The following is a 23412-nucleotide window of genomic DNA, read 5'->3' on the forward strand; positions in this document are numbered from 1 at the left end:
GATAATTCAAACATCAGATAATTCGAATTTTTTTTCCAGTCCCGTGAAGTTCGAATTAACGAGCTTTTACTGTACTAATGTGTCAGCTATGACAGCTGTTGGGAGCAAATGCTATCCCACTTCCACAGCAGGTCCAAAAATAATGGGGAACACTTGAACTTCACCTTTAAGGGTATGAGGTGGTAGGGTGTGCACATATAAAACCCCGCTATAACCAAGCCGTGTGCCTGCATGGTCGAGGGGCAGTGCAGGCTGGTTCTGATATTCCATACGAAAGGAAAGGGGCAGCAAACGTTCAATTAGTGATCGGCCATGTGAGGTGCCACCTGCTGTGCACGTCATTTTTCACTCACAATGCCAGTGGATTTGCAGTGAACGGGATGGGGTCCCATAAGAATCCTAGGAGTGGCTTTTCTGGGTACCCCTTGACATTAAGACCCCGAGTTTAACATAAAACCTCATATTTATTTACGTAACTGATTTCAATCAGTTTCTTTCACTACATTTGTCTGGAGCTCTCAGGGTTTGAGAAAGAAAGGGGCCTGCTGTGAAATTAGGAGGCCTGCCTGGAGAGGCGCATTCCTGTGCTGCTCAAGAAGTAGCTAGCTGCCAATTTCGGATTAAATGTGCGAGTCATTAACTTCAGCATACAGTTGGGCCTACTTGGGACGTTAAACCCCACAAACCAAACCAGACAGTTGGACCTACTGCAACAAAACTGATGGGGTACGCGAAGAATTTTATTCAGCCTAAATCTTTGTTGAGGCAAAATCAGAAAAAAGAAACACAGGTTGGGTTACACAGCGATGCTGAAATTTGGTTCTGTGGGCAGCTTTCCTGGGTTTATGAGCTTCTGGGAACATCATTTCTTTATGAGCTTCTGGGAACATCATTTCTCTACAAAGAAATTGGCCAGCTGCTTTTTTTACATGAGCGCTAAAGTGAGCTTTTCACACTTGGTGATCAATGACATTACAACGTCGTCATCATGGGCCCCAATGGATAGCATCAGATGTGTCCATCACATTTTTATTTATTTGTAAAAGAACGGCTGATTGGGTGAGTTGGTGAACCATGATGGACAGTAATATAAGTGCGCAACAAAGACGAGACAAAGAGGAGAAGTGGACAACGACGGCGCAGAACTGACAACTGATTTAATGGAAGAACGGAAGAGCATATATATACACACACTTGATGTACCCACATGCGCATATTCAAAATTTATAAAAATATATCAACACATGTAAAACGCCCCCCATCACACACACGTGGTGAAAACTGCCGACGCACTATTGATTGTGCAGCATGGTCATCTCTTTTTTTGTCAATGCGACGGACGGTTTACTGACACAAACATTTTGCTTCCGGTTAATATGGAAAGCCTCGGCGATTTCTCAAGTAGTCTGGTCTTTATGAAGAAACAGTATATTAGTATCAACAGTTATTTATTTTGAACATACTGCAGCAGGGGTGCGCACAGGTCCTTGAAAACCCTTGAATTTGAAATTTTCGTTTTCAAGGCCCCTGAAAATCCTGGAATTTTTGCTGCTCCTTTAAAATCCTTGAATTCCTAGCTTAGTGCACGCAAATGGCTCTTAATCAGGAAAAATGCGGTTAAAATATTTGTATTTTCAATATCATGTTTCCGTATCTGCATTTCAAGTGTGATAAATTAGTTTGTGCTAATCACGGTGGTGCTAATATAGCCAATGTTGCATGACGGTTAGCCACATTGGAGCCACTCGGCTCTGAAGCCAACTTGAGCCAGTTCAATCCAATCAGATTTTACCGCTTTGTTATGGTGGTTGACGGCATTCCATATTGCCGTTGGGTCTGCACCCGACCTGTTGCAGCTGAAGCATCTGACTACAAAGCAAATGCCTGGGAAAAGCAAATTTCAAGGCATGTGGCTTTACAAAGAAGCTTACAAAGATTGGATTGCACCAGATACGACGAGTGAGCACCGCGCAAGATGCAGACCTTGCAGCAAGACCTTCGATATCACCACCATGGGCGAGTTGACGTTAAAGAGCCGTATGAAGAGTGCTAAGCATGCTGGCGTCATGACGATTGCAGCCAACAGCTCGGTGCGAAAGTATTTAGTTCCAAGTACGAGCCAAAGGTCAGTTGCCTTGCCTCCTTCGCAATTGGGAAAGCTAGACGATGCTTGCAAGACACACGAGCTGGTGACGAAAGCAGAGATTCTGTGGACTTTGAAGGTTGTCACATCGCATTTCTCCTATCAGTCATCGGAAGCAGTTTAGCTATTCCAGCGTCTGTTCCCCGACAGTGATGTGGCCAAAGCATTTTCTTGCGGAGAGAAAAAATGTGCCTACGTAAAATTGGTGCCTGATATTAAAAACTGCTGCGTGTAGCATTGTGTTGAGTCCTTGAATATACTCCAACTGGGCCTTGAAATTCCATGAATATTCTTAAATTTGCCCCTTTTGAATCTGTACGAACCCTGTGCAGGCTGAGCGCCCAAGCAGGAGTGGCATACATTTACATAAAAAATGAGAATGGGAAAAATGAGAATTTGTATAAGTTAGTCCTTGCAAAGTGAAGCGCTAAAGAAAGGGCATGAGAGTGGCGTGTCTGCCTAGTAATAAGAGGGCGAATGTAAGGGCTAGAATCAAGTGCGAGTTTGTTATTAAGTAAGAGAAATAAAAATTTAAGACTGAGGAATTTTTTTCTTGCCATTAATTCAGATACCGAATCGGTGCGATCGTATTTGGAATAAATAAAACACACTGCCCGTCTCTGAATTTTTTCAAGAGCATTTATATTGCACAGCATATGGGGGCCCCACACTGTGCAAGCATATTCAAGCCTAGGCCTTATAAGAGTTGTATATGCGAGAAGTTTAATATGAGTGGGAGCATCCTTAAAGGGGGACGGGGGATCAGATCGCGAAAATCGCATAAAAAAATCTATTTTTGGAAACCACGCGTTTCAGTATCTACAACACCTAATCTACATTGTATCAAAATGGTTTGGCTAAAAACGCACTAAAAGTGCCTGAAAAAAAATAATTTGTCAGTGCACAGGGCGAAAAAGCAGCTTTAAATCGCGCAAAATCACCGAAGTTCGTGGAGCCATATCTCGTCTTTCCCGCCACTGAGCGCCGCCATCTTGGTATCGTTCGAAAACTCACCGTCTCGCTGTGCCGTTTGTGAATTCTTCAGTCGTCGCCATCTTGTAACAATTGCACAAACACAAAAGAAGCGTGGGTCTGCCGGGGATGGATCACGCGGGCCCTTCAATGAAAGCACGCCTCCGATTGGCTGCCATGTTGAAAGGCGCCTTCCCATTGGCTGCTGCTGCGGCAGTGGGCAAGTCGGCAACCGCAGCGGAACACTGCTGTCTGCTTCACGAACCACGCCGGCGTCTTCATTTCTCGCAGCTCCCATGATAGAGATGGATCGTCGCTCGTTTCAGAAGAAATGTTTGACGAAGCACGCCTTCGGAAAACGAAAGCGCAAGCCTCCTACGGCGAGAAAAATACGGCGGCCAGCACGAGACGCGGAGCCGGCGGAGCACCCGACTGAACATGCGGATAGCGTGGTGTGCTATCTTGCACTGTTCGACAGCAGCAGCGAAGCTGGTAATCGCCCTATGCCATCAACGCCAATCACCCAGACGACGAATGACTCACCAGCGGAGGCTCTCGCACCGCGGCGAGCGGCCGCGATAATCAGCAGTCAAGATCACGTTGTTGCAAGCAACGCTGGTCGAAGGTCACCATCGCCAGCAGAGACGGTGTACTCTGTCTCGGGCACATCGCGGGACTTGGACATCCAGCCTGCGGATGAGCCCCAACCGTCGACAAGCTACAGTGGGGTGCCTGAAAATTCACCGGATGATTCGTCACCCGACTGTCGCACCATTCAGGCGCGCCACGAGCCGTGTTTCGTGCGATGACGGCAGAAGAGCAGGCATGCGGCGTTCGCGACTCCCTTTGCGCAGTGTCCGCAACTCAATGAAAGTTGAGCTTGATGAAACAGCAAGGCGAGGAACAACTTTTGGCTCCTTCTGACAGTGAGTTTTTTCTTGCGCAAGTTTCAACAGTCAACTCTTTGCTCGCTAAAACTTTGTGCCCAAGCTGTCAACAGCGTTCTGTGAGTGTACTCTGCAGTACAAGACTCGGTTTGGCGGTGGAAATGGTGCTGTCATGCACTGCTTGTGGCCCAATCGAGTCCCAGTGGTCATCTCAAAGGAAGGAAGGTGCACGGGTGTTTGATGTTAACGATCGTTCAATGCAAGCCGTTAAAACAATAGGGAAAGGGCGAACAGCTCTGAACGATTTCTGGGCCATCATGAATGTGTCTCATCTTGGATTACTCAAGACTTTCCAAGGTCACTTGAAGGAGTTATTCAAGCCTGCTGCAGAGGAGGCTGCCAACAGCGTCTTTAGGGATGCCGCAGCTGCTGTGAAAAATGTTTACAGAGAGATGGAGGCTGGCTTCACAAAAAAATGTGACCGTTTATGATGGCACGTGGTTGACGCGCGGTCATAGCTCCCATATTGGGGTAGGGTGCATTACAGAGTTTTATACAGGGCTTGTGCTGGACAGCATTGTTCTTTCAAACTTCTGCCTTTGGTGCAGCTTAGGGCCAGCAGAGAGTGACCCAACACACCTTGAGCTGAAGCAGCAACATCGGTGCCAAAAAAAAACACGGAAGTTGGCTCTGGCAGAATGGAAGTGGAGGCCGCATTGCAGCTTTTTGGCCGTTCATTGGCCAAGAACGACCTGCGATATACGGCAGTTGTCTGTGATGGAGACAGCTGTGTTTTCAGGGCATTGCAAGATGAACAGCCCTATGGGTTTATACCAGTCACATTTTACTCCATTCTATAATGAACGCATCCCATTCCACCCCTGTTTACTATTAGGAGACAACCCGCTTGTTGAAATTTCATCTGTTTTTAGTTTTCCTAAAGAGTTAGGGATTCTAAATCAGCTGTAATTTTCTAAACTTTTCATTTTCATTCATAAAGAAGCTCAGCAACCTAGTGTTTGGCGCATGATGGCCATAGTTGCCTATGTGCCAAAAAACCCAACCCAACCCAACCCAACCCAAAAGAAGACTGCATAAATCATGTCAAAAAAAGAATGGGCACAGGCCTTTGCTCCATAGTGAGTAAGGCCAAGAAAGGGGAACCACTTGGTGGCAGAGGTGGGCTCACGCAACAGCTGATAAAAAAAGCTCACCAACTACTATGGCCTGGCCATCAGCAGGAACACCAATGATGTTGCTGCGATGCACAGAGCTGTCATGGCCACATACTGGCACGTAACATCTACTGACAGTGACCCCCACCATCAACTGTACCCCCCTGGTCCACTCAGCTGGTGTGAGCAGAGAGCAGCAGAAGCAAAAAATGAAGCACAGCCTGCTCATAAATATAAGCTTATGAGCAGAGTTGCCCAAGCCATTCTGCCCTTGTATCAGCGCCTTTCAGACGTCCGCTTGCTGGAGCGCTGCAAGGATGGAAGGACACAGAATGCAGCTGAGAGTTTGCATTCTGTTATTTGGTCCACATTGTCAAAGGACGAGCATGCCTCACTTTTTGCAGTCGAGACAGCTGTAAATGAGGCAGTCATAAACTACAATTCAGGGAACCAAAGAGCGTACTCTGAAATGTTAGCCAAGTTGAGTGTACATCCTGGTGCCCTTGCTGTCCGGAGGGCTCAAGAAAAGGACTACGAACGCTCAAAGAAAGCTTCAAAAGCTCACCAAACAAAGAGGCAAAGGTGTAAGAAGATGCCTGACAGCAGTGATGTAAAATATTACAGCCCTGGTGCCTTTTGATAAATGTGCAGTGCTTGCAAAACTTTGCAGGCCGTTTTCTCAATTTCGTTTTTTTGTCGATCATCTTGCTCGTGGAAAGCATAGCACTACAATGGATAAACCGATTTTGATCTAGCTTTTTTTGCTGTTATCCTTAAACTGTTCTGTATTTAAAGAGTCTTGAAATGTTTATCTTTTCATTATTTTATTATTTTACAATAAGCATATGGCTCTTTGCAGTGACGCACAGTCGTGTGCATGTAATGTTTGTTAAAAAATTATTAGCTCTTGAAAAAAAAAATTCTAACACTGTCTTGCTGTAGATTAAACATTTGGGCAAGCACGCAAAGTATTCTTGGCTCTCTACCATGTTTTGTTACTGTGCCAGGCTTTCCACAAGCAGCGAACATATAAATTGCTATAAAACAAAAACTAATGAAGATATCTTCATGAAACTTTATATTTGTCTTTTTATTGCACTCTGCAGTATGTGTGCCAAATTTCAGCCCATTCTGTCAAGAAATAAGAAAGTTAGTTTTGATCCCCTCCTCCCCCCTTAAGCTTGTGTCTGAGCAGGCATAGTTTGCGAAAGGCTAAAGCGGAGATGTTAAGAATATGTGTGTTCCAGCTGAGGCGGTTATTTAGTGTAATGGCGAGATATTTATATTCCTTCACTTCGGCTCTACTGCGGTCCTGGACAGAGTACTGGAGCGGGTATTTTTTCCTGGTTATGCAAAGCAAAACCGATTTTTCTGAGTTTAGGAGCAGGCCCCACTCCTGGCACCATTCTAGTATGTTAATTAGTTCGACATTAAGTGCGTGCTGGTCTTTGGGTACCACAGTTTTATTAAATATAATGCATTCATTGGCAAAGAGACGAATTTTCACGGGATCGTGGATTCCATTAACTATATCATTGCAAAATATCAGGAAGAGGAGTGGCCCAAGAACACTACCTTGCGGAACACAGGAAGAGACTGGAAGACAGTCTGAACCATTTATATGTACGTACTGAGAACGGTTGATAAAGTAGGCGGAGATCCAAGCAACGAGGAAACTGGGAAGTTCAAGCTCCTTTAATAATAAGTTTGTTATGCGGAATACGATCAAAAGCTTTGCTGAAGTCCAAAAATATACTGTCTATTTGTCCACCTCTGTCGAGGACAGAAGCGAAAAAATGAACAACTGTTGATAACTGTGTTGTGGTTGAAAACCCCTTTCTGAAGCCATGCTGGAATGGAGATAGAATATTGTGGTTATTTAGGAAGTCAGAGATGAGAGTACTCGCTATGTGTTCAAGCATTTTACAGGTTGACGATACTAAGGAAATAGGGCGGTAATCAGATACTGAGAGTGGGTTGCCTTTTTTAAACACAGGCACTATGCGCGCTATCTTCCAGTCACCTGGAAGAGAGGAAGATCTGATTGAAAGCTGGAAGGTTAATACAATATACCTTGCTAATTGCTCTGCATAGCGCCGGAGAAATGCATTTGGAATACCATCTGGTCCTGGGGATGATTTTACTTTCAACTTTAACATCATATTAACAATGCCCTCATATGAAATAATGTCGAGAGTATACAAAGGTGTGTTTACAGTGGTTCAGAGATGTAAATGACACTGCTGAAGTGGCGGTTGAAATGCGATGCAATAGCCTCAGGATCTGTTATTAAGGTCTCTTCATGTGAAATGTGCTCAATAGGTTTCTTACATTCACTAACAATGTTCCAGAATTTATCAGAATCTGATTTGGTAAATTTAGGCAAGGTAGTGTTAAAATAAGAATGTTTGGCTGGCTGAATGGCACTTGAAAGGGCGAGACGAATTTAGATAGTCATGTGAAGCTGTATGGTTATTTCTTGCCCGCTTCGCTTTCCTTCTTAAATGTATTATGTCCCTAGTAATCTATGGATTACGTTTAGCAGTCTTTTTTACTTTGTTAGGAACGTAGCTGTCAAGACAAAAGAAGCATACATTTTTAAACTTTATAACGCAGAGAAGTTTTTGAGGTGAGAATCTAAGAAATTTATTATGCTTACGTCATCGGCATGAGCGTTATCTTTCACAGTTTTTAGCACGGAAGCATGATTAGGTCGATTACCATGCAAGGAAAAAGTGACTGAAACAATCTGGCGATCAGAAATCCCTGGATCAACTATACCATAGTTATTTATAAGAAGGGAATAAAAACAAGATCAAGAACCGAGTATGAAGAAGCAGTAACACGTTTTGGTTCTTGCACAACTTGGAGTAGATTGTGGTAGAACATGATATCAAAGATTATACCAGAAAAGCCGTCAGAAACGAAGCGCAATTGTAAGCGACTCCAATCAATATCGGGAAGATTAAAATCTCCGGCCACAATAAGTTTCTGGTTGCTGAATTTTTCCATATGGGTTTTAAGTTGAAAAAAAAATTAGGCGTTGAATCTGGCGGTCTGTATACTGCAAACAGTACAAAAACATGTCCGAATAGGCTGATTCTTAGGCGCAGAGTTTAAATACGTGAAATTTTCTGCAAAATAGTGACTTCAATGTCAGTTTTCACAATACAGTAAAACCTCGTTAAGCCTTAGTTGACCGTAACTCTGAAAAAGTAGGTACTAAACGGTACTACAGCTTAATAGGAGTAGCGTAAAGTTACCCACTTACCTGCCAAAAAACAAGCGGAAAAGGGCAGTAGGTTGAAAAAAAAAATGCAGCTTTTACTTTGCACTGCAAAAGTCGGTAATCTTAGTTTGACGCCGCGGTGCTCTAGCAGCGACAACAGCAGCTTCAAACTCATTCAGGCCACGAGCCAGCTTCTCGGCCAGTCGCCTTTTTTTCGGCGAACAGCCGCATGGCGCTCACAGCATGCACAGCTTCTGCCACTGTTGTGCCCGGGTCTTCCACACTTTCTGTATCGTCGTCGTCACTGTCAGTTGGAGCCACTCCACTTCCGCCACCACTGAGGCAACAATGGTTTCATCCGACATGTCTAGCGAAGTTTCCACTTTGTTGTCGACGTCCCTGAATTCAGAGAAGGTAGTGCCTTCTGAAGAACCTTCCCTTTCAAGTACTTCGGTCAGCAGGCTCTCACATGTTTGGTCCGGGAGGCTGGTGATATCGCTTTGCGTCGTCTGCGTCACCCTTGCACATATCGCGAAAACCTGCGTGCTTAAAACAGTTCTGCACGGTAGCAGACTCAACCTGCCGCCATGAGTTTTCCAGCAGGTGAATCGCACCCAGCAGTTCAAAGGCGTACACCTTGCCGCATTCCAGTGCAAGCAGCATCCTGCGCAGTAGATTCTTCCTGTAGAGCTGCTTGACAGCTCTAATGATGCCCTGGTTCAAGGGCTGGGCAATCGCTGTGGTGTTTGGTGGAAAAAACACCAGCTTCAGCGCCTTGAGGCTATCCATGCAACGTTCGCCGATGCATTGTCAAAGATAACAGCATTTCTTCCTTTCGCCTTAAAACGGCGGTCAGTGAAGTGCATGTACTCTTCAAAAAGCTTCCCAGTAATGCATGCCTTGGTGTTATTCCTATGAAGGGCTCCTGATGGCAGTGGGGCGCCTTTAAAGCGCCTTGGCTTGGCTGACTTGCCAATGACGAGAAGTGGCAACTTCTCGCTTTCAGACATATTGCATGCGAATGCAACTGAAATGTCCTTGGCATGCTTGCCACCGGTGCACGGTTCTCCCTTGAACGCAACTGTTCTATTCGGCAGCAGCTTGAAGAAAAGCGCGGACTCATCAAGGTTAAATATGTCGTCAGGCGCATAGTCTTCCAAAATTTGTCCAAGCTGGCCATTCCTCCAATCTTCTGCACCTTCAGTGTTAGCTGCGGCGCCTTCTCCAGCTACGGTCTTCGTGCTTATTCCGTGCCTTGCTTTGATTGAATCTGGCTAGCCAGCCATTGCTGCACACGAAGTTGTCATGGTTGAACTGCGAGGAGAAAGCCAGGGCTTTCTCAACGAGGAGAGGTCCGCTAACTGGTAGGTTTTTTTGACCGAGCTGTTTTCAGCCGTCGCACCAGCGCCTCCTCCACATCTGGAAATGTTGATCCTCGTACTCCGCATCTCTTCACAGTCGGAACAGCACTGCTGAGCAGCTTTTCTCTGGCATTCCAAATGCCGCACACAGTTGTTAGTGGCAAGTCTCTCTCACGGGCCAGCGCAGATTTTTTTGCCCCTCTCTCGATGGCACAGACATTCTTCACCTTGTCATTTATACTAAGCACCCAATGTTTCTGTCCAAGCTTCGGCATGATGCAGACGAATGGAGAACTCGCGACGTACACCGCTCAAAGTCACCTCGTCACATGTGCGAAAGAAAGTGAACCAAGGCCTAGGCGTGCAAGGGGCACGGAACAATAAGGGGTGGTCGCTTGGACTGGCCCAAAATAGGGTCCGCTAGGGGGAGGACGGAGTATGTGGATGACTCTGTAATCTGCTCCGGCGGCACGGTGCTCAGAGGCCACATTTAGTTTACGGCTTGGATTGGCGCGCTCGCCGCAAGATGGCGCTAGTTGTATTATCATCATTGTAGCTGCATTTGGTAAACTTGGCTCCGACTTGTCATTGGCTATGTAGCTTGCTATTGCATCGGTCGCGTTTATGGAGGTTTGTCACAGTGCTAGTCAGTGTTTTGCGAGGCGGTACTACCGCCGTGAATCTGCCTTTTTCACAAAATGTGGCGCCCTCTCAGAGAGGTCGAAAATTCGTCTGCTACTGGTTTAAAACTTCCTTGGCGCCAGCGAAATGACGGTCTGTGTTCTTGACAACTAACGCCATCTATCGCATACGCCTGTCACGAATATTACCTGCACATGGCCTCCAAGATTAGCTACGGCTACGCCGATCACGGAGGCCAAAACTGCGCATGTGCAGCTGAGGTTGGTTTGTTTTCAACCAGGGGAGAGGCACGCATGCGCAGAGCGGCCTTGTGAAAAAGGTGGATTGTATGACGAAAAGTGAAAATGGTATGTGCTAATCGATACGTCCGCGATAAGCTGGTACGGTTTGTGCGGATGCGAAATGCATTACAGTCGAACCCGGATATATCGAACTCGAAGGGGATCGCGAAATAGTTTGATATATCGATAATTCGATATACAAAAATCGGCTTGTGACGGCACTTACGATGCCAAAAAACGATACTGCATGTGTCGCGTAATCAACCCACTCGCATAATGAACCCACCCTCCACTTTTGCACCCGAGAATTTGAAAAAAAAAAAATGCGTTAAGACCAGCTCGCTCACACGCAAGCGATTGAGCGATCTCAGCAACGAGCGGCAGCAACAGAGCGAAAAATTTCAAACTTGTTGGAACTGCGTCCCTTTTGCCGCTCAAGCCACCACGACAGCTCAGTACAAGGTTTCTGCGTCGCTGCGGCAGAAATCGCGAGCGTTTTCGCTTGCATGTGGATGGCACGCGTCACTCCGTTTGGGTCGTCTGGTCCACAGCTCATTTCTTGGCAGCGTGCCAAGATGCTGCGCAGCGATAACATCAGGGCGCATTTATCTTTTTATAGCTCCTCCAGTGGGGGGGAGCGAACTTGGCAGAGTGCCCGTGATGGCTTGATTGCACAAGCCTGGTTCGATTTATCACGCCGCGCTTGGAGCGGGCTCCAAGCGGGCGTCATGATCGCAGCAGCAGACCGCGTGCTTCCGTTGATTCATACATGCAAAGATAAACGGCTCCCGCCAAAAAAAAAAAAAAAAGCCTACCGCTTCTTAACGTAACGTCCGTAGCCGCCATCTTACGCTACGTCGCGCATACAGCACAACGATAAGAAAGGATGACTCTCGCAAAAAAAAAAAACACAGAGAGAGCTGCCGCTTCTTAACGTTCGCAGGCGCCATAGCTACGTCAGCCGCCGTGGGCTGAGGGTTCGCAACACGCTGGAGAAAGCATCCGACGTCTGTCTGAAAACGGGCTGAGCAGGCTTGGCGCATGCGTAGCGCGTGCTGAAGGAGAGAGATAGCTCGGCAAAAGAATGGGCAGACCCACGCACATGGCTTGCAAACGTCATGTATTGGCGCGCGGGAAACGATAACTGCAGATGCGCGCGCCTTTGGGGAATGGGCGCGGCGCTGTCCAGAACTGTCCCCTCCCATTCCTTCCGCGCGTGGCTTGAAAATGTCACGCGGCAAACGGCCAAGGGGGATGCGACCGTCTTTGGGGAAGGCACACTTTCCAGTGCGTGGTGCGAAGTTCAATATATCAAACGACCGGTAAAATTGAGTTCGATGTATGACGCGGCTTTTCTGTACTTTTACATGGGTCTTTCAAGGGGATATTCCGTGAGTTCGATATAACCAAAATTCGATATATCCGGGTTCGATATAACCGGGTTCGACTCTATATGGAATAGGAGCCGAGTCGGGGACTTGAGTTTACTACTTTTAAAACGAAACTATTGTTAAAGTGGGTACGTTTTAACGAGGTTTTACTGTAACAGCTATGCCATCTCCCCTAGTCTCCCTATCCATGCGGTATATCTTATAGTTAGGTGGGATTAGAAGGTCATCGTTTACAGTACTGCTAAGCCATGTCTCTGAAATGACAACTACATGCGGGTTGTAAGAAAGAAGGACAGATTTAAGCTGAACAGTCTTGTTTAAGGTGCTGCGGGCGTTAAAATTAAGTAGTCTGATGCATGTTTCATGGGGTAAGTTTTTTTTGTTTCTTCTTAATTAGCTTGTGGTCGTTCTGCACGTCATCCCATACAAACAGATCATCGTCAAAGCACAGTATGTCATGTATGAGAGTAACTTTTTTTCTATTGTCCCTATCAAATTTTGAGCTCTCCCATAACAGCTTTCGCGTTTTCAGTGTCTTATGGCTGTAATCATTCTGGACACAAATGTGCTTTTTTGTGTTTGCTGACTTTTTTGAATTCTGCCATCTTTTCATTGTAGTCCTGAAAGAAAACTATTACGGGTCTTTTGTCGCTCCCCTTGCCAAGTCTGTGAATTCTACCAACGGATTCACATTTCACACCTAGTTTATCTCTAAATACTTTGCCAATGACTTTGGTTTTAGGACTTGTTCTGTTTCATCCGATTATTCTTTAACACTGTGGACAACTACATTTAGTGCTGTTGGTGTTGCGGATTGATTGACGCTGGGCAGAAAATGGGAGCTGACACCTGTGCCAAGGCAGTCCACCCATTCCTCAATGCCAGCCCTCTTGTGTGTTCAAGTGGGTAGAGCACATATCGATTCCAGCAAAAGTTTTCATGAGGCAAAGCAACGTGGGGAAGTGCACAGATGGATGGGATATTCTTATTTTATATCGGAAAAAAATTTAAGAAAAAAGACCACTTCCCCTCCTGGTGGGTTCAGGCGACATTTATCATCGTTCGTGTTAAGCAATGGCCTCCTAGTGAAGAACTTTGCAACCAACAAGACAGCGCAGCTTCTTGTAGTGCCTAAAAACCTCCGGCAGGAAATTCTGCATGCGTTGCACGATGAGCCCACAGCAGGCCATCTCGGGTTTGCGCGCACGTTGCGTCGAATCCAGGAGAAGTATTACTGGCCGCGACTGCCTGCCGAAGTTGCCCACTACGTGAAGACTTGTCGTGAGTGCCAACGACGCAAGACGCCGCCGATCAGACCAGCAGGACTACTAAACCCGATTCCGCCCCCAATCCTGCCCTTTCGACAAATTGGGATGGATCTCCTCGTCCCCTTTCCATCTTCTTCTATGGGTAACAAGTGGATCATCGTGGCCACTGATTACCTTACCCGTTACGCCGAAGCTAGAGCACTACCAAATGGTACCGCGGCAGAAGTCGCCAAATTTTTTGTCGAACAAATTCACTTGCGACACGGCGCTCCAGAAGTGCTCGTCACGGACAGGGGAACGGCGTTTACGGCAGAGTTGACGCAAGCCATCCTGGAATACAGTCACACAAGCTATCGACGAACAACTGCGTACCATCCCCAGACCAATGGCCTTACGGAGCGCCTGAACAAAACTATCGCGGACATGATCGCTATGTACGTCGACGCTGAACACAAGACCTGAGACGCCATCTTGCCGTACGTGATCTTCGCGTATAACACGGCAGTCCAGGAGACGACCAGAGTGACCCCGTTTAAGCTTGTGCACGGCAGGGAGCCCACGACGACGCTCGACGCAATGCTGCCGCATGTAACCAGCGAAGACAACCTTGACGTCGCTGCCTACCTGCAGCGTGCAGAGGAAGCCCGACGACTCGCACGGCTGCGTATTAAAGACCAACAGCGCACCGACAGCCGACGATACAATTTACGACGATGCCACGCAGAGTACAACCCAGGAAACCAAGTGTGGGTTTGGACACCAATTCGCCGTCGCGGATTAAGTGAAAAGTTGTTGCGTCGATACTTTGGGCCATACAAAATCCTTCGCCGCATCGGACCACTGGACTGTGAAGTCATTCCCAACGGAACGTCAGCATCACAACGGCGACGCGCATGCCCAGAAATTGTACATGTACGACTGAAGCCATATTACGCGTGTTAAAGAATCTGTGGTGTTTAAACTTTGCAGTGTTTATGTTTAAGTTTCTTTGTTTTGGAACATCGAGGCGATGTTTTTTTAAGGAGGGAGTACTGCCGCGAAACCTTCAAAACAGTATTTGTTGTTTTTTAACAGTCGCCGGCATACAGGCTTATCACTCTGATTCTGGACCGCGTATCAGTTCCGTAATCTTTGTTTGTTAATGCTCGATGTCGCGAGTCACACCTTTATCAGTTTTGTTGTAGCGCAAGATGCACCGAGATCTGTCTCGAAGGTTCCGGCCACTCGGTGTCTTTCCACAATGTTCCAGCCCGTGCTGGTAGCTGTTTGCGACGTTATCTAGATTGTTCTGTGCAGCCTTTAAATTGAGCATTGCCGAGTGTGACAGGCATTCTTTGTCCGACGACCGACGAGCACGTTTGTTGCTATCGCCGCCGCCGAGTTGCTTAGTTCCACAAGTCAGCCCCAATAAAGAGTTATTTCAGTACCATCACGCCTGTCTTTTTTTTTTGGCGTGTACGGCCTTGTCACCACTACGTGACAATATTGCAGGGACTTTGCAGAGCAGTTTGTCTGGCTGAGAAGTGCTGGTCTGACGAGGTTTCTGCTCCCCTTCTGTGCAGATTTATGAGGGAACATCCCAGATCCAGAGACTCATCATTGGCCGAGAGCTGCTGGGACGGTACCAATGAGGCCTGCAGGGACACCAAGAATTGTCCGGGAGGCCCGTTGGTGTAATCACTTTTAACCGACCAAACCGTCAGTTTCACGGGTTAGGCATTACCTTGACAAGAGGGTCAGGCACTCTTGTTTCTGACAGGCTGTATCCAGTGTTACAGTTTACAGCAAAAGATGTGTGTCCTGGAAGAAATCCTCATTGTTTTTAATCAGTAAGGTTTCTTTTTCACAAGGAATAAAGGAAGCCTTGCCTCGTTTATTCTTGTATCGATATTTTTATTGCATATAAAGAGTTTGTCACACTTTTGTATTAAGGCAAAAGCCTTTAATGGCTCATACTGTTGGTGTTCGTTTAGCCACACTATAGCTGTCAATCAAATGATGTCATGTTGACATCAGAAAAGTAAAAATCCTCTCTTCTCCAGGAATCGAATCTCCACCCCTTGGATCCCCAGCCGAGAGCTTTAACTAACTATGCCACACCTGGGATTTTTTTTTAAAATATGGTATTTATTACGCTGAAACGATGTCCTATGTACATAGACTATGTAAAAATGATTTAGAAAAGAGCATCAAATCAACACGATACACAATAGAGTACACCAAGGCAACAAAACTCTAAACAAGAGGCAATGTAGAGCACGTCACTAAGAGAGTGCCACTCTGGTTCAAAGTCAGCTTGCCCAGGATCGTAAAATGTGCATCGTGATTCTCCTTGTCTATCATGAGAAAGATTGTTAAAAATAAATTCTGTCTCCACTGGGAATCGAACCTCCATCCCTCGGATCCCCAACCGAGCACTTTAAACAAACGACTGCGCCACGCCCGGGATCGTGAAGCGCACATGAAAATTGACTTTGTCTATTGTAACGATGGTAGTAGTGATGACAATGACGCTGGAGTTAGCTATAATGACAATAATGATATTAGCAATGATAATGACGATGCATTTAGTTGATAATGATAGTGAGAGCAAACGTGATGCACCATGTGCACGAGCGATGGCCAGGCTTTCTCATTTCTGTAGTGTTTAGTTGATAGTGAGATCAAATGTGATGCACCATGTGCACCAGCAACACTCAGTCTTTCTCATTTCTGAAGTGTAGATTTATGTAGATTTCTTTTATGCATTGAAGATGAAGAGATTAGAACTTGCTCAGTGTCAATTGAAGGTTAACATTTAACTGACAGGTGAGCATATTATTTGAAGGAGACAGGAAATGAGTAAAGCGTGACTAAATGTTTTAACACACTATTTTTTGTTAGGTATTTTTGGTGGTTTCATGCCAATTTTAGCACAGCATTTAGCACAGCTCAGCGTGAGGTTTGCCTTGACACTCAAGTGAAACAAGAAGGCTTCTTCGCAAATGCCTCTTGTGGCATTGCGGGCACTACAACGACAGAAGTGGAGCATAGATATACAGTCCTTTCTAGTAACATTAAAGTGTTTGCCTGGTGAAAAGATTTTGAAACTTGTTTTGCCTACAGCGCTGTACACTATTATCTTGAGCTTATGGGCAGGCCAAAGGAGTTTGGAACCACTTGTTATTGGTCACCAGACAAGGCCTGAAATAACTTCTATGCGTTCTGTAAAGAAGCTGCTTGCTTGTATTGGCAGTGTCAAGGCAATTTGCAATGCATAGCAGTGTGATAAAGCAGGTACTGCACGCACTCTGTACCAGTGGCAGCTCCCAACAGCCGTTCGCTGGAGTGTCACGCTGTAGAAGAAGTTCGTGGAATGCACAAGAAGGCTTCTTTGGCTCCCACTGGACAGCTGGGCATCCACTACTACCTTGCAGTGTGCAGCTGTAGAAACTTCGCATCTGACCAAAGGGTATCACTGCTTGGGTGTTTCGTAAATGTAATCGGGCAAGACTAGAGGTGGCTAACACATTGTTGCAGCGGCCTTTAACAGTTTGAGCTGTGCCTGCTTAAACCATGCTGCATAGCTGACAGCAGTGCACATTATGGGGCAGCTTGAGGCCATTTCGCTCTGTTTTTCACTGGTCCTGTTAACCTCATGCCACGCGACTATCCTGTTGAGTTGGTCATAGAAATAACTCGAGTTAATTACATTCTAGTGGAAATCAAGAAGAAATGTGCATGAGCAGGGCATGTAATGCATGGAGAGGACAACCGATGGTCGCTAAGGGTAACAAATTGGATTCGAAGGGAAGGAAAGTGTAGCACGGGGCGGTAAAAAACCAGGTGGGCGGATGAGGTTAAGTTTGCAGGGATTAAGTGCATGGAGCTTGCACAGGACTGGGATAACTGGAAGAAATTGGGAATGCTTCGCCCTGCAGTGGGTATAGTCCAGCTGCTGATGATGAAGTGTTAAAGGGGGATGAATTTAAAGTTTCGTTGGTTGCAGCAAAACATTAAAGTGTGAAGCCAGTGCGACGGCTGCAGCGGCGTTCCTTGTGCCTGGTAGTCAGCAGCCTGATGGTCAGGCTGCTGACTACCAGGCTACTTGCTGGTCGGTGTCGGCCTGCGCAGCAGCTCCCTGCTCCTGGCCGGGGAAGCTGCATCGGCGTAGTTTTCCTCCCAGTTGCCCAACGGAAGCTTTTGCAGGGCCGGGCTTGACCGCCGCTATGGGGCACTGCCGGACTCGAGCGGCGGCAGCACGCGCCTCACCACCGCCGCGGCTTGGGTCCGGTTTTGACGGGGGGCCTGCAAAAATGTGCCGCCGCAGATGAGCTCCGTACGTGCTATGATGCATCCCAGCTAACGTCAGCAAAAAAGTTCAACAGGCACAAGACAATGTTCTTTGCCCAGTGCAGCTGGCATATACATACGGGACCGTTATTGTTAAGACGGTAGAAAAAAAAGGTACCGCACAAAATCTGGAGAACCAGAAACTTGTGTGTCGAGGATCGTCATCTGCACCGAAAAACTTGCGGGGAATGTGCTTAAAAAAAAAAAGCAGTAGAAAAGGAAACGCCGAGCTGCTTCTAAACAGCGTGATGCTAAAGAAGTGGCGCGCCGATAATTTCGTCCTCTTGGTTTCTAAAAACATGCATTCCACCCGCGCATTTATTTTCAATGCAACTGACGTGCACTGTGGTATCCCCTGTGTTGTTACCGCCAGGTATCAAATATTTTTATGGAATGAAACGCGTAGTCGGCTGTCAATGCAGCTTTTAACAACCAAAGACTAACATCGCGAAATTAAGCAATGCTTGAAAATTAGTGGTAGGAATCTTTGCCGTGTAGCTTGATTTGTGTATTTTACGTGGATATGCACGCGAGGTTCGATAAATCAATGACCAATTCCTTTAGAAATTTCTCGCCTTTAATCTGTTTACGCAGTGTCAGTAAATGGTGTATCACGGTGACATTATATATACTGTAAATTTTCCAGCTGGGCAGTCTCTGCCCTGGTGAGACGATTGAAGCATGCGTGCAAGAGGTCCGGACCAATATCCCGCATTCCACGATATGTTTGAACTTTCACTTGCGGCTTGCCATTTCACATGATTTAATATGTATTTCTACAACGATATAATTGTTAACATAAAAGATGTGTTAATAGGCATGAAATAAATGTCCCAATTTTTTCTTGAAATATTAATATCAGTGCATATTTTCACATTCCAACAAACTGACCATCTGGCGACATTGCAAGCTAAGCTTGATTGGTTTCTATTTAACGACCCAAAGAGAACCAGGCTATAAAGGCGCGCATAATAGAATAAGCATTCTTATATTGACACTGTTGAGTATTCTGGCTATGAATTTAACGAGCGCTAGTTACATTGTCACTGTAAAATGAATACAAGGCACTTTAATGTTTTGCAGCTTATTTCGAGCTTAAAGAATATTTGTGATTAGGAACCCTTCAATCTTTCGGCAAAAGGTAATCCTGAGGATGAAAGACGTGACTGTCTGCTGGAATTTTGCTGCCAAGGGCGTATCCAAAAACGCATGATTGTATGGGGAAGGGTGCGCATTTAAGCTGAAAGCAATGTGTCTGTGGCATATTACCCAAGGCTACTTGAAGTATATTTGTCTGAAATCTCTGTTTAAAATAAAGTATAGGATATTGTGAGGGAGCCGCGAATGTATTTTGAGCATAGTGTGTCTAATTTCTTGTGTATCATTTTCCATACTTTGTATATCTGCATGCAATGCTACATTTGTCTACCTATGTATTTTTTCTTGCCTTGCGTAATCTCTTTTTGCTTTTTTATAATGTACATGTGGGCTGATGTATCCTACGCTTTGTCTCTCTTCCTGGTTACGTTCGTGAACCAAAGTGTGACAGAATTGTATCTATTTTGTTATTGTATGAAGCAAAACCTGGCATCTTTCCTGCAATACTGCTGTTTGGCAAAGGCTTTGACGCAGCTGCGTTGATGGCCAATCAGCAGTAATTCGGACCTAGTTATAATATTTCAGAAGGGTAGATACTTGGGCTTGTTGGTATATGATCGAAGGGAACAAAATGTAGCGCACCAAGACAAGGACAGAGTCTTCTTTCTTCTTGTGTGTGTCTTTTTTCTCTGTCCTTGTCTTGGTGCGCTACATTTTGTTCCCTTCTATAATATTTCATTGCTGAAAATAAATAAAATAATACCACATCGTACAGAATATAATGTGCCAAGAGGGCGCGGCAGTAGGGCAAGCGCTTGATAGCATTCAAACTGCGCGCCGTGGCGCAGCGCGTTTCAGCATACAAACGGCGCGCTTTAACGAAAGCGGATGTGCGTTAAGCATCAGCCGCTTGGTGCGCTACAGTCAATTGGGCCCTATGGAAGTGTCCGCTCTTTTACCCTATGCCTTTCTCTACGGCCCAATGGGTTCTTCGTCTCCAAGAATAATGCCGCGAAACCTGCAAAACTGCATTTGTTGTTTTTTTTAAACAGCCGCCGGCATACGGCCTTATCACTCTGATTCTGGATCGCGTATCAGTTCCGTATTATTTGTTTGTTAATGCTCGATGTCGCGAGTAACCTCTATCAGTTTCGTTGTAGCGCAAGATGCACCGAGATCTGTCCCGAAGACTCCGGCCGCTCGTGTGACTTTCTACAATGTTCCAGCTTGCGCTGGTAAAAATTGCGACGTTATCTAGATTGTTCTGAGTAGCCTTTAAATTGAGCGTTGACGAGTGCGACGGGTATTCTTTGTTCGATAATCGACGAGCACGTTTGTTGCTATCGCTGCCGCCGAGTTGCTTAGTTCTTTTGCGGGCGCAAATCAGCCCAATAAAGAGTTTCTTCAGTGCAATCACCGACTCTTCATTTGTGCCATCGACCCTGGTCACCACCACGTGACATATGGTGGACGTGCTGCCCTTGATCCTTCAAGCGAAGACCTCAGCCTTATTCCTATCGCCCTGGAAGACCAGCCTACAGGTCACCGAGCCAGCTGCCGACTCTAAGGCCTACAACTCGAACACGGTCTGCTGCCTGACCCCATTCGATCTCGGAAGGCATCGACGTTGACAATGGCCCAGCCTACAGCACCGGTTTTTTTCGTCTAACCCCGTGAGCCCCCCTGCTTCCATGGACGACTGGATGAAGATGCGGGACACTTGATGGAGCTTTTCGACCGTGTGGCAGAATTCAACGGCTGGAACGACGCTGCGAAACTCAGGCAGGTCTACTTTGTTCTTCAAGGACATGCCCGAGTTTGGTTCGAAAATCACGAGACTTCTATCAAGGATTGGGAGATATTCAAAGCTCAGTTTTTGATGGCCTTTGCAGGTTCTCTCCGAAAAGAAAGAGCTCAGGCCCTCTTCCAATCAAGAATTCAACTACCAAACGAGCCCGTCCTGGTCTACGTTGAGGAGATGAAGCGCCCTTTTCGCCGCGCCGACCCTAACATGACCGAAGGTGAGACAGTGAAATTCCTAATGCGAGGCGTTAAAGAGTCGCTTCTTGCAGGGCTTGTCCGGAACCCGCCGAAAACTGTGGAAGAATTTGAAAGTGAAGCATCGACCATCAAGAAGACGTTGGACATCCGGATGCGCCGCTACGAGCGACCACTTCAGCCGGACTACTCAAGCCACTACCCCAGCGCATGTGCAAGCGGAGAGAACCCTCGGGATCTCATCCGGGAGATCGTGCGAGAGGAGCTCCGCCGATTGCTGCCATCATCGCAACAACCCCAGGTGGCGACGCTCGCGGACGTTGTCCGTGAAGAAGTGCAGCAGGCGCTGGGCGTTCCTAAAGCGACGACTCCGACAGCTCCAGTGCATGAATCAGCAGCGATGAACTATGCAGCTGCATTATGTCGTCCTCCACCCCGACGCGACCTTCCAAGCCCTCGTCGCTACCGTCCTGCTCCCGAAAGCCGCCCCTTGGCACCCGCCCGCCAAGTCTACGATCTCCAAGCCCCAGGAAATATGACGCCTGGAGGACATCTAACAACTGACCGCTCCGTTTCCATTGTGGTGAGGCAGGACACATCCTCCGTCACTGCCCGTACAGGCGGATCGGCCTCCGTTGTTTCGCTGTCGACGCTCCACGACCCCGTCCTGGTGAGCGACCACAGGAAATCTATGACTTCCTGCGCAGCGAACACTCATCGCCAAGGCGTCTGTCACGCTCCCCATCACCGTGCAATGCCCAATTTGTGTCGCCGGGCCGCGGGTACGTGCAAGGATGGTCTCCTAGCCCCCGTAGGGGAAACTAAAGGCAGCAACCTTTGGAGGTGAGGTTGCTCAACGGCGAAAAGACGAACATCCTCCGCCGCATACGACCACTAATGACGACGCAGCCATTTCACCGCCGCTCCACACGATGACATCGACGACAACACGACCAGAGTGCAAGCCGACACCGCCGCCCAGCGAAGTAACAACGGTAGGCCCCGGCCATGACCTGAAGAAACGACGGAGCCGAGATCGGACACTAAGGCCCACGTGCAATGCGAGGACGCGAACAAGTGACCTTGAAGTTGATATCGACGGTCGCAGAGTCACTGCCCTAGTAGATACCGGAGCTGACTATTCAGTCATCAGTGGACCGTTAGCCTCTCAGCTCAGGAAAGTTACTACCGCTTGGGATGGCCCGCTGATTCGCATCGCAGGTGGCAACCTGATTACTCCATCGGGACGATGCACTGCAAGAATAACCGTAAATGGGCGTACTTACTCCACCAGCTTTGTGGCCTTGCAGCAGTGCTCCCAAGACGTGATTTTAGGCATGGACTTCCTAAATGAACCTAGGGCTATCATTGACCTCCGATCCAAGCTCATCAAGCTCTTTGCAGACAAAGCCATACCTGCTACGACGACCTTGATGCAACATGTCGCTCTAAACGTCCTCGACGGAGAATTGACCGTGCCGCTCCGATCAAGCGTCGCAGTCAGCGTAGGTAGCGCCGACATCGAAACCGCTGAAGGCATCGTCGAAGGAAATATCCAATTGCTCTTGGAAAGAGGTGTCGGCATCGCAAGAGGCATTGCGAAATTCCGGAGAGGACAAGCTCAGGTGCTGGTAACAAACTTCACCGAAGAATACCGGCATCTCAACAAGAGCACGACGATCGCTTTTCTCGACGAATTAGCGGACCTCAAAGATGTATTCGCCCTCCACGACTAACCACTGCAAGACGCAGCGCACCAATTCCGTCAGCCCACATTTGACATCAACCCGGCATTCACCCACAGCAGGAAAAACCAGATTCGCTGTCTTCTCCGAAGCTACAGGGAGTGCTTCTCGTCATCATCGAAGGTACGACAAACACCACTGGCCAAGCACTGCATTATAACGGACGAACACGCCCGGCCTCTGCACCGAAGCCCTTATCGTGTATCGCCGCGAGAACGCCAGGCCATTCGCGATCAAGTTGAGGAAATGCTGCATGATGACGTAATCCAGCCATCGAACAGCCCCTAGGCGGCACCAGCCGTTTTGGTGAAGAAGAAAGACGGCACACTTCGCTTCTGCGTTGATTACCGCCGCTTGAATAGCATAACGATGTCTACCCGCTTCCCCGCATCGACGACACTCTCGACCGGCACTGAAATGCAAGGTACTTATCGATGGACCTGAAGAGCGGATATTGGCAAATTGAGGTCGACGAAAGAGATCGCGAGAAGACCGCATTCATCACACCAGACGGCATTTATGAGTTCAAGGTGATGCCATTTGGCCTCTGCTCCGCACCAGCCACGTTTCAACGAGTAATGGACACAGTCCTGGCAGGCTTGAAGTGGCAAATTTGTTTGGTATTTGGACGACGTTGTTGTCTTCTCGTCAAACTTTAAAGACCACCTAAAAGGACTGCAGACAGTGCTGGAAGCCATCAAGTCATCGGGGCTAACGCTAAAAGCAGAGCAGTGCCACTTCGCCTACGAAGAACTGCGGTTCCTAGGTCACATCGTTAGTAAGGATGGTGTTCGCCCAAACCCGGAGAATACAGCTGCAATCACACAATTCCCACCGCCTGTCGACAAGAAAGCTGTGCGCCGATTCCTTAGGTTGTGCGCTTATTATCT

General features: G+C 47.2%; 2 protein-coding genes across 5 annotated transcripts in view; both read left to right on the plus strand.

The window, feature by feature from the left end:
• Mcad (Medium-chain acyl-CoA dehydrogenase) overlaps positions 1–15225 on the plus strand; it is a 92681-nt gene extending 77456 nt beyond the window's left edge. For all 4 annotated transcript variants that reach the window (XM_084575817.1, XM_084575804.1, XM_084575809.1 and 1 more), the window contains one exon: positions 14912–15225. In XM_084575817.1, coding sequence (XP_084431943.1) covers positions 14912–14980 — 69 coding nt within the window. In that variant the 3' untranslated portion in view covers positions 14981–15225. The remainder of the gene's footprint in view (positions 1–14911) is intronic.
• Positions 15226–19498: 4273 nt separating this feature from the next.
• On the plus strand, positions 19499–23127 carry LOC146210365 (uncharacterized). The gene is made up of 2 exons (XM_084575825.1): positions 19499–20800; positions 20852–23127. Exons 1-2 carry the CDS (start codon positions 20503–20505, stop codon positions 21622–21624), a joined length of 1071 nt encoding a protein of 356 aa, XP_084431951.1. The 5' UTR covers positions 19499–20502; the 3' UTR covers positions 21625–23127.
• Positions 23128–23412: the final 285 nt, after the last annotated feature.

This window comes from Amblyomma maculatum, chromosome 1 (assembly GCF_055883805.1).
Source record: "Amblyomma maculatum isolate TAMU_Amacu chromosome 1, ASM5588380v1, whole genome shotgun sequence".
In the NCBI taxonomy this organism is placed as follows: Eukaryota; Metazoa; Arthropoda; class Arachnida; order Ixodida; family Ixodidae; genus Amblyomma; species Amblyomma maculatum.

Coding starts and splice junctions, on each gene's coding strand:
- LOC146210365 (XM_084575825.1), top strand. CDS start 20,503: ATGGAGCTTTTCGACCGTGTGGCAGAATTCAACGGCTGGAACGACGCT. Junction 20,801..20,851: donor CGACCCTAACATGACCGAAG/GTGAGACAGTGA, acceptor CGCTTCTTGCAG/GGCTTGTCCGGAACCCGCCG.